This window comes from Pagrus pagrus, assembly GCF_965226575.1.
Source record: "Pagrus pagrus genome assembly, chromosome: 21".
Classification (NCBI taxonomy): Eukaryota; Metazoa; Chordata; class Actinopteri; order Spariformes; family Sparidae; genus Pagrus; species Pagrus pagrus.
In genome coordinates this window covers 885,526-895,121 of record NC_140208.1, presented here as the reverse complement: position 1 = coordinate 895,121, position 9,596 = coordinate 885,526, and the positions used below count along the sequence as shown (strand labels likewise).

At 47.8% G+C, this 9,596-nt stretch overlaps 1 protein-coding gene across 1 annotated transcript in view; it reads right to left on the bottom strand.

Moving 5' to 3' along the window:
* The window catches only part of LOC311250158 (ankyrin repeat and fibronectin type-III domain-containing protein 1-like), a 52,380-nt gene that overhangs the window by 30,244 nt on the left and 12,540 nt on the right, over positions 1 to 9,596 (bottom strand). Inside the window, exons 6-7 of the mRNA XM_084341732.1 lie at positions 816 to 853; positions 644 to 704 (exon numbers count right to left, since the gene is read on the bottom strand). Of these exons, the coding sequence (XP_084197858.1) occupies positions 644 to 704; positions 816 to 853 (99 nt within the window). The remainder of the gene's footprint in view (positions 1 to 643; positions 705 to 815; positions 854 to 9,596) is intronic.

Genomic DNA, 9,596 nt, shown 5'->3' with positions numbered 1-9,596 from the left:
TCACTATCAACAGACACATTATTCTCACGTCATCTGTCCATCCACGTCTGAGCCTTTTGACGAAGGCGTCAGAACCTGGAAACACCGACCATCATCAGGTCCGTTCTTCTTCTCACATGTGGCTGATTATCATCATCACATAATAATAAAGTTCTGGTTTATTATTCAATTATTGAACGGGCCGACAGTAGAATCATTTTCTCTCTCGAACCAACAAAACACAAAACTGAACGCTTTAAGAAGGTTTCCACCAGCATGTGTCGACCCACAGCTGCAGTACAGAACCATAGTCAGAACCATAGTCAGAACTACATTTAGGCCTACTTTGATAATAAATACAACACATAGCAGCAGTTTAGCTTTAAAACAGTAAAAGTAAAAACAACTTATATAAAGCTGTTAAAGCTCTACTGGGTCGTTCTGGGTCGTTCTGAGGTAATCGGGTTCCTGACTTCTTGAAGTCTTTAAAAAAGTGCAGTTTGCCCCTTTAACTCTGCTCTGAGGAGAAAAACTGGAAATGTGATTCGAGTCTAAACCAACTGGACTCAGTACTGCAGTCTGGACCGGCCTCAGTGGGCTGAAGGTTTCAAAACACATCTTCTGTCTGATTTCATTGGAGAAAATGGAAAACAATAACAGTGACATAATCTGGTTTCTCAGAAAGGTCCGGCAGAGGTCGGACCTCCTGGTTCATCAGCTCAGCACTGAGGGTCACAGCCACAAAGAGCCCAACACAGAATGAGTTTGAGTGCAGGAAGGAAGCTGAGGGATCGAATCCTGCTCATGATGAACAGACACTCAGAGACAGGACTTACCTTTTCCTGCTGTCGTATCGGCCCGTCGTTCCCAGACTCTGAGGAGACACAGACGAGAAATCATCAGTTTCTATGCAGAACAACATCCCCCACCTGTCCTCGCTCCACACTGATGTTAGCCTGCTGGAGAAGCTAACACTGATGTTAGCCTGTTGGAGAAGCTAACAGTGATGTTGGCCTGTTGGAGAAGCTAACACTGATGTTGGCCTGTTGGAGAAGCTAACAGTGATGTTGGCCTGCTGGAGAAGCTAACACTGATGTTAGCCTGTTGGAGAAGCTAACACTGATTTTAGCCTGTTGGAGAAGCTAACAGTGATGTTGGCCTGTTGGAGAAGCTAACACTGATGTTGGCCTGTTGGAGAAGCTAACAGTGATGTTGGCCTGTTGGAGAAGCTAACACTGATGTTGGCCTGTTGGAGAAGCTAACACTGATGTTGGCCTGTTGGAGAAGCTAACACTGATGTTAGCCTGTTGGAGAAGCTAACACTGATGTTGGCCTGTTAGAGAAGCTAACACTGATGTTAGCCTGTTGGAGAAGCTAACACTGATGTTGGCCTGTTGGAGAAGCTAACAGTGATGTTGGCCTGCTGGAGAAGCTAACACTGATGTTAGCCTGTTGGAGAAGCTAACACTGATTTTAGCCTGTTGGAGAAGCTAACACTGATGTTGGCCTGCTGGAGAAGCTAACACTGATGTTAGCCTGTTGGAGAAGCTAACAGTGATGTTAGCCTGTTGGAGAAGCTAACAGTGATGTTAGCCTGTTGGAGAAGCTAACACTGATGTTGGCCTGTTGGAGAAGCTAACACTGATGTTAGCCTGTTGGAGAAGCTAACACTGATGTTAGCCTGTTAGCTGTACATTTCTACATATAAATATTCTCTTAATATCTTTCTAATGAACAATTAATAAATTAACAATTAATGCCTGTGACTCTCTGAAGCTAGCTCGCCAGCAACAGTTGTTGTCATGGATACAGGCAGTTGTCTGCTAGCATGAAAGGCAAACCCACAAACGACTGCACTGCAGCCGTCAGTTATATAAACTAAAAACATATCGACCCTTCTCTCTCTTATTATTGTAAATATTAAAATAAAACAAAATATAAATAAAATTAAAGCTGTAACAACAGAAGAGATGGAGCTCGGCTGTTCTTGATATGTGAAATGTTTCAGTCGTGCTGTCTGAGGTTAATGAACTGAGCTCTTCCTGCAGACCGAAGCGCCCACTGATGCTAAAAGTGTGTTTGCTGAGCGATGAGAGACGCAGTGAGGAGACGAAGGCTCGGGTTGATTTGATGGACGAATGGCAGGTTTGGACACATGGGGGGGAAATACTCCCCGTCGCCTTGACAACCATTGACGACGCTGTGAGGGAAAATTGCTATCTGAGCGCTCGCTTCAGCTCTCAGTGGTCTCCTCCCCTCTCTTCACCTCGGGGGCACTGGAAGGCCTGACGATGGACCAGCCTGCAGGGATCCTCCATATCTGTGTCCATCAACACACTGTGAGGATGAAACTCCATTTGTCTCCTCAGCTGGTGAGAACGTCGTCCTCACATGAGCTCCCTGCAGGCTGCTGCCATGACATCTTATCTTCCTCCATCGTATGACACTTTATGATAACGGTTTGTTTGAAGTTCTGTCAGGTCCAAGTCCTGGAAATGAGACGATACGACAGCTGAGCCTTCCAAAGTCCTGCTGATCGTGGGGAAAATGTCCTCCTGCCTCACTCGTCTGCTCACTTTCACTCTGGTCTCTTTTGTTGTTTTCTGGATCAGCAGCAGGAAGTTTTGCCGTCTTTTTCAGGTGAAGGCGATGTTTTCCTCCCCGCTGGCCCCAAAACGAGATGATCGATCAACCACACAGGGAGAAATCTGTCGACTGTTCACTGCTGCCAGCGAGCAGCTACACCACCCAGCAGCTACACCACCCAGCAGCTGCACCACTCAGCAGCTGCACCACTCAGCAGCTGCACCACCCAGCAGCTGCACCACTCAGCAGCTGCACCACCCAGCAGCTACACCACCCAGCAGCTGCACCACCCAGCAGCTGCACCACTCAGCAGCTGCACCACCCAGCAGCTGCACCACAGGTTGTTTTAAAACCATCCAGTCTGCTGAGGAACGAGCTGATGAGAGTCACTGAGGGCAGAATCAACGAGTGTTAGCTGCAGCAGCTTTAAAGGAAAGACTGAATGTGAAGCTCGAGAGTCTCTGAAGGAAACACTGCAGGTTCAACACGTCTCCTGTGGGACAATGCATGAAATGTATCTTTGTTATCTTTACGAGTGAAGAAACATTCTGCTCTGGTTTGTGTCCAGATTAGAAACATGAAAAATTAAAAGTCTTAATTTTTCAGAGAACCTTTCTAAACGTGTCCAGCCTGGACTCACAGCGAGGACTCCATGTCTTCATGTCCGTCTCTGTTAGTCACTGCCTTCCTGTCCCTCCATCAGAGTTTAACACAACGTCACCTTCACTCTTTATTCTGCTTTCTAAGACTCGTCTAAAGTACAGGACGGTTAATGTCCTGCAGGAGACACACACACACACACACACACACACACACACACACACACACACACACACACACACACTCAATCTACCTGGCAACCTTCACCACTGTACCACTAATTTGAACTAATACAACCTCTCACTCTCTGCAGGGCCGATCGAGTCTGACCACAGACTGCTGAGTCCCCCCCTGAGGCTGAACTGTAGACTGAGGCTGAACTGAGGCTGAACTGAGGCTGAACTGTAGACTAAGGCTGAACTGAGGCTGAACTGTAGACTGAGGCTGAACTGAGGCTGAACTGTAGACTGAGGCTACACTGAGGCTGAACTGAGGCTGAACTGTAGACTGAGGCTGAACTGTAGACTAAGGCTGAACTGAGGCTGAACTGAGGCTGAACTGTAGACTGAGGCTGAACTGAGGCTGAACTGTAGACTAAGGCTGAACTGAGGCTGAACTGTAGACTGAGGCTGAATTGTAGCCTCTTGTTGGCCTCTCTGGGTGAATTAGTGCAGCAATGGCAGCATTCATGGCCAGCCGAGGAGACTGAGCCGTCCCTCCTGGCAGCGGCGCCGGCTCTGGCACCTCACAGCGCTGGCTGGCAGGCTCGCCCACTGGGTGAGTGACAAGCTGACTGGCGTGGGCCTGGACTCGGTCCATACTGACGTCTGCTGGACTTCTCTGGACTTTTAAAGAGTCCCTCATTGATTCATCACCACACTCATGATGGACCGTTCAGGAGACAAAGACGTCTTGTTTTTTATTCCACACGTTCTTTACATTTCCCACAGTGCAGCTCTTCTTCAGACAGTTTCCTCAGTTAGCTTGTATTGTGAAAGTATCGGCTATAGAAGAGAAGCACCATTGAATTGTTTTATACAAATAGAAGTTAGCAGAGGGCTAAACCTGGAGCTAGCCAGCCGTTAGCATGCTCTGGGCCCCACAGTGTGGACGACCTGGTCAGTTTCAAACTTTGTGTTTTCATGCACCACTGAGCAGCTTGGGGGACATGTCCACGGTGTCATGAACGCAGCGCATTACGACCCGTATTTACATTTGCTGTCAGGTGGCGACCTCTAGTGGGCGTAGTAATTATCACAGCTGAGAAGGAAGAAATGAGGAGCAGAAGTATAAAGTCGACTTTGATATCTCAAACTTTACGTCACGACAGACGATATTACCGACAGAGACGACGTGCAGCCTCGTTTAAATCCCTCAGCTCACCATTTTCTCGTGTGTGGATGTTAAAGCGCTGCATCAGGCTAGTTAGCCTGTAGCTACCTCCTCGATCCTGGTCTCATTACAGCCTGGTCTCATTACAACCTGGTCTCATTAAAGCCTGGTCTCACTACAGCCTGGTCTCACTACAGCCTGGTCTCATTACAACCTGGTCTCATTACAGCCTGGTCTCACTACAGCCTGGTCTCACTACAGCCTGGTCTCATTACAGCCTGGTCTCACTACAGCCTGGTCTCATTACAGCCTGGTCAAGTAGTGAAGCATGTTGCCTCGACAGAATACATCTAAATAAAGTAACAGCTGTTTGATATTTGATAATACTGTGATAATCCACAATATCTAATATAGTGTAAATAATTATGTCAGGTAAACAACGTAATGTAAACTATGTTTGTAACTGAAGCTACCGTAGTAACAGACCTGACTGTGATGTCTCGTCATGGTTTTCTTTTTCCTTTTAGTTCTGTTTCCTGTTTTATTTTGGCGTCTAACTCTCCTCAGTTCAGATCCCTTCCTGCCTTTGTGTGTTTCCTGCCGTGGTGATCGTCCTGCCTGATGTGTTTCACCTGAGCGTACCTGTCCCCTCCTCCATTGTGTTTTCAGTCTGAGTTGTCTTCGGCCTTTGTTTCCAGCGTCCTTCCTCCTAATGTCTCTGCCTTAGTGCTTTTAGTGTATGATTGCCACGCTGACTGATCTCCTGCGCCCAGAACCATCTTCAGTAAAGACAAACTTTTTGGAAAGTGTCTCGAGTTGTGTCCTCGGGTCTACGTCTCTCAGGACTTGTGACAAACTGCATCTGTACAACGCAGCTCTGCTTGTTTTAGGATCAGTGATGTAGGTCGTCTTTGAGGTGCTGAGAACCAACCTCCTCAGTGGTTTGAGTTTGAGGGTGTGATGGTTCTTCAGGCAGCAGCTGATGCGTCCTGCAGCAGAGACGAGGAGCAGCTGCAGAGGTTTGGTCAGATAACTGACGACTTTAACCAACGTGGAGCATCAGGCTTCACATCAGGCTTCACATCAGGCTTCACATCAGGCTTCACACAGCTCCCTCTGAAGACCCGACGGCCTCTTCAGAGCTTTTAAACAGAAGTAGCAGAACACGTGGAAACACACAGGAGGTGGACATCATCTCTGACGTGAATCAGTCAACCACTAACACCGCCTGTTGACCTCTGAGCAAGAGGTTAAACTGTGACCACATACAGACGCCTGCGAGCCAATCAGAGACAAGTATCCTCTCATGTGACCAGATACACTTCTTCATTCTGTCTCTTTACTTTCTTCACCTTGTTCTCCACTTTCAGAGTAAACTCTCCCAGTGCTGAAACCATTATTGAATATTGATGGTTATGTTATAAAAACACTCCAGATATTTTACTTTCTTGATGTTTTGTCTTAAATCACTCATTTAAAAGCTGATATTTTGATGAGCAGTGAACAGAAATGTTATTATTGATTAAATGTTCATGTATACATTCAAGTCTCTACTTTCATGTTTTATGTCTTCTATGATCTATAAACTCAAACAAAGTCATGAGACAATAAAACATGCGTCACAATTTTATCTCAAAGTGACAATGAAATCAGGCAGTTAAGGGACAACCGCCCCGAAAAGGATGTGAAGACCTGCAGGGACATAAAACCAGGAGTGATGAGCGTTGACTCGATATCCAATAAAAACACCAAACTGTGTCCGACTGCAGCTTCTCTCACGTTTATGTTGAACAACATCTGGACTAAAAACAGAAATCTGGAAATGTCATCTTGGTTTTTTAGCCATTTTATAGAAGAAACAATTCTTTGGTTTCTTAAAATAAAAGTTTGAATGTACTGTGTGTGTGTGTGTGTGTGTGTGTGTGTGTGTGTGTGTGTGTGTGTGTGTGTGTGTGTGCGCTACAGTGAAGCGTCAGCCTGCAGCCACACATCAGGAGCGGTGGAGTGTGCGGCTGCAGCCCTCCACATTTATTTATGCAGTTCTCTCATATCATGCAGACACACACTCCTGAGGAGGTGGAGGAGGAGGAGGAGGTGGTGAAGGAGGTGGAGGTGGGGGCGGAGGAGGAGGTGGTGGGGCGGTGGAGGTGGTGGGGGAGGTGTAGGTGGGGGCGGAGGAGGAGGTGGTGGCAGAGGTGGATGTGGAAGGGGAGGTGGTGGGGAGGAGGAGGTGGTGGCAGAGGTGGAGGAGGAGGAGGAGGTGGTGAAGGAGGTGGAGGTGGGGGCGGAGGAGGAGGTGGTGGGGCGGTGGAGGTGGTGGGGGAGGTGTAGGTGGTGGGGAGGAGGAGGTGGTGGGGGAGTTGTAGGTGGTGGGGGAGGTGGAGGAGGTGGGGGAGGTGTAGGTGGTGGGGGAGTTGTAGGTGGTGGGGGAGTTGTAGGTGGTGGTGGTGGGGGAGGTGTAGGTGGTGGGGGAGTTGTAGGTGGTGGGGGAGTTGTAGGTGGTGGGGGAGGTGTAGGTGGAGGTGGTGGGGGAGGTGTAGGTGGTGGGGGAGGTGGAGGAGGTGGTGGGGCGGTGGAGGTGGAGGTAGAGGAGGAGGTGGTGGGGGAGGTGGAGGAGGTGGGGGAGGTGGAGGAGGTGGTGGGGCGGTGGAGGTGGAGGTAGAGGAGGAGGTGGTGGGGGAGGTGGAGGAGGTGGTGGGGCGGTGGAGGTGGAGGTAGAGGAGGAGGTGGTGGGGGAGGTGGAGGAGGTGGGGGAGGTGGAGGCACTGCGCCATGTTGTTTTAAGGGATTAGGCTTAATAAGATGGCAGGCTGAATTTATGGAGCTAATATTTCACGGTGGGGTGATTCATGGAGGACCTGGTGCGGCGGAGCAGCTTAATGGATGTTCAGAAAGACTTGCTTGACTTGTGCTCTGATGTGATTGGCCCCGCGGGACCACGGCTGCTTAATACACCACTGTGTGAGTGTTTGTGTACAAAGACGGGCCTGAGAAAAATGTACGAGTAAACAGGACACGCACACAAATCCCTCCTGTACTGGACTCATGTATGGAACATGTATTACAGTGACGGCTTCTTCTTTCACCTCGCATCACCTCATCCGTCCAGCAGCGACTGTCACTAACGAGCCATCAATCAATCAATCAATCAATCAATCAATCAATCAATCAGCTCTCCTTCAGCCACAATATGATCATGAGCTTCATATCACTAATAATAATAACTGCTGACAGAAATCAGACCGGCTCTCCTGACCTGCCTCTGAACAAAACACTAAATCAATACTCTGATACTCTGAAGCCATTTTAGAAATGTGATCTCAAACAACTGAACGATTCGAGCTTGTGCATTTCAGACGCCACTTAGCTTCACAGCTGCAGTGAAATAGCTGAATCACAGCAGTCGAGCTGTTTGGAGACGTCTGATGTTTCTCTGGTCTCCAGCTACTTCAGTTGTTTAGCAGAATGCTCAGAAAAGACACTCCTTACATGTGCAGAACCTGCCTTAGAAACATCATGTTTTTAAGTTTCCTTCAGTGTCACAGTGATCCAGTGGTATTTGTCTGTACATCCACATGTACACTGCAAACAGGAAGTGCTAACAGCTGATTCGGCAAAGTTTTAATGGAGTACTTTTTTATGTTTCTTTGGTTGTTTCTCTGTTTTAAATCAAGTCTCCAGCTGCTTCAGTTGTGTTGTGTTGTGTTGTGTTGTGTTGTGTTGTGTTGTGTTGTGTTGTGCTCCAGAAATGTTCTGTGGACTTGATATCATCAGGAGGAGGAGATGATGACTGGATCGTCAGTTTTGGGTGAACTGTTCCTTTAAACTGCCCACAGCTGGTAGCCATGAAGGAGAACACAGGCTGTGTGTGTGGCTCAAGAGTCAGAAACATAAAAGCTAAAATCTAATAATCAAACAGGAAATAGACTCATGCAGGTTGATCTGAGTCTGTGGCAGCGTTGAGGGTCTGAATTCAATGGAAATGGACCTGTTGACTCAGGAAGAGGGACGACCGGGTCACAGGCTCTATTAGAAAGATAAAGAACGACCTCGCCTCCTCAGCTCTGAGAAGATTGCTTCTGCCGGCTGGTGTGTGTCTGCCACACACACACACACACACACACACACACACACACACACACACACACACACACACACAGTCAGAAGTAAACTGAATAGTCAACGTTTGTATGATTAATCATGAGCTCACAGTATCTATCTGCATCAGCACCAGCAGATAGCGGGTCAATTTACTGCCTGGATCTCCTCAGGCAGTAAAACACAGTTTTTCTCCTGCTGATGGAAAAGGTGAAGTGAGACGGCTGCTGGCTCACAGTCGCTCTGATTAAATTGTCACAGCTCGTCTCAAACTTTCCACTTTTAAAAGCTTCAAACTCGGCTCAGAGAAAAGAGCAACCATCATTTATTGACTGCGGCTCCCTGACACACTGAGAGGAGGCCGGTGAGGAGAGGACGAGCTCGCCCCCTGCTGGTGCTGACCACAACAGCAGCTGCTCTGAGACTGGAGCCCAGCTGATGTGAGAGCAGTAACATCACACATCTGTGGGCGTCACTGATACTCACATTCACACCAACATCCATTATCTTAATCACAAAGAACGATCTTTCATGGAGTGAGTAAACATGTTCTGGAGGAGCGACGCACCATATTCTCACCATATTGGACTTAGAATGAAGTGTAGTAATTAGTGACGTTGAAATCACCAGACTCCCTCAACAAATCATCTGATTTTAAGAGTTGTTGCATGAGGAGGAGAAATGTAACAAACTTTGTGAAACAGCGACAGTGAATCCTAAATCATGGGCGCCTTCTTGTAAATTCGGCATTAAATACAATATATTAAGACTGCTGTCAGTGTTTGGCAGCATGCCTGTAACATGACTTATGATCGGATCACTCAGGACTCATCTCCGCCCTTAACGCTAGTTGGAGTTAGGGCTAGATAATGTAGAGACCCCCACAAAGCTCAGATTATAACTGGAGTCCTGGACTGAAACATCGTCGAGCACTGAGCGACCCACAAAGACTAATGCAGCCGCTATCTGACCCGTCGAGGTCCGAGTCACAGAAGGATACT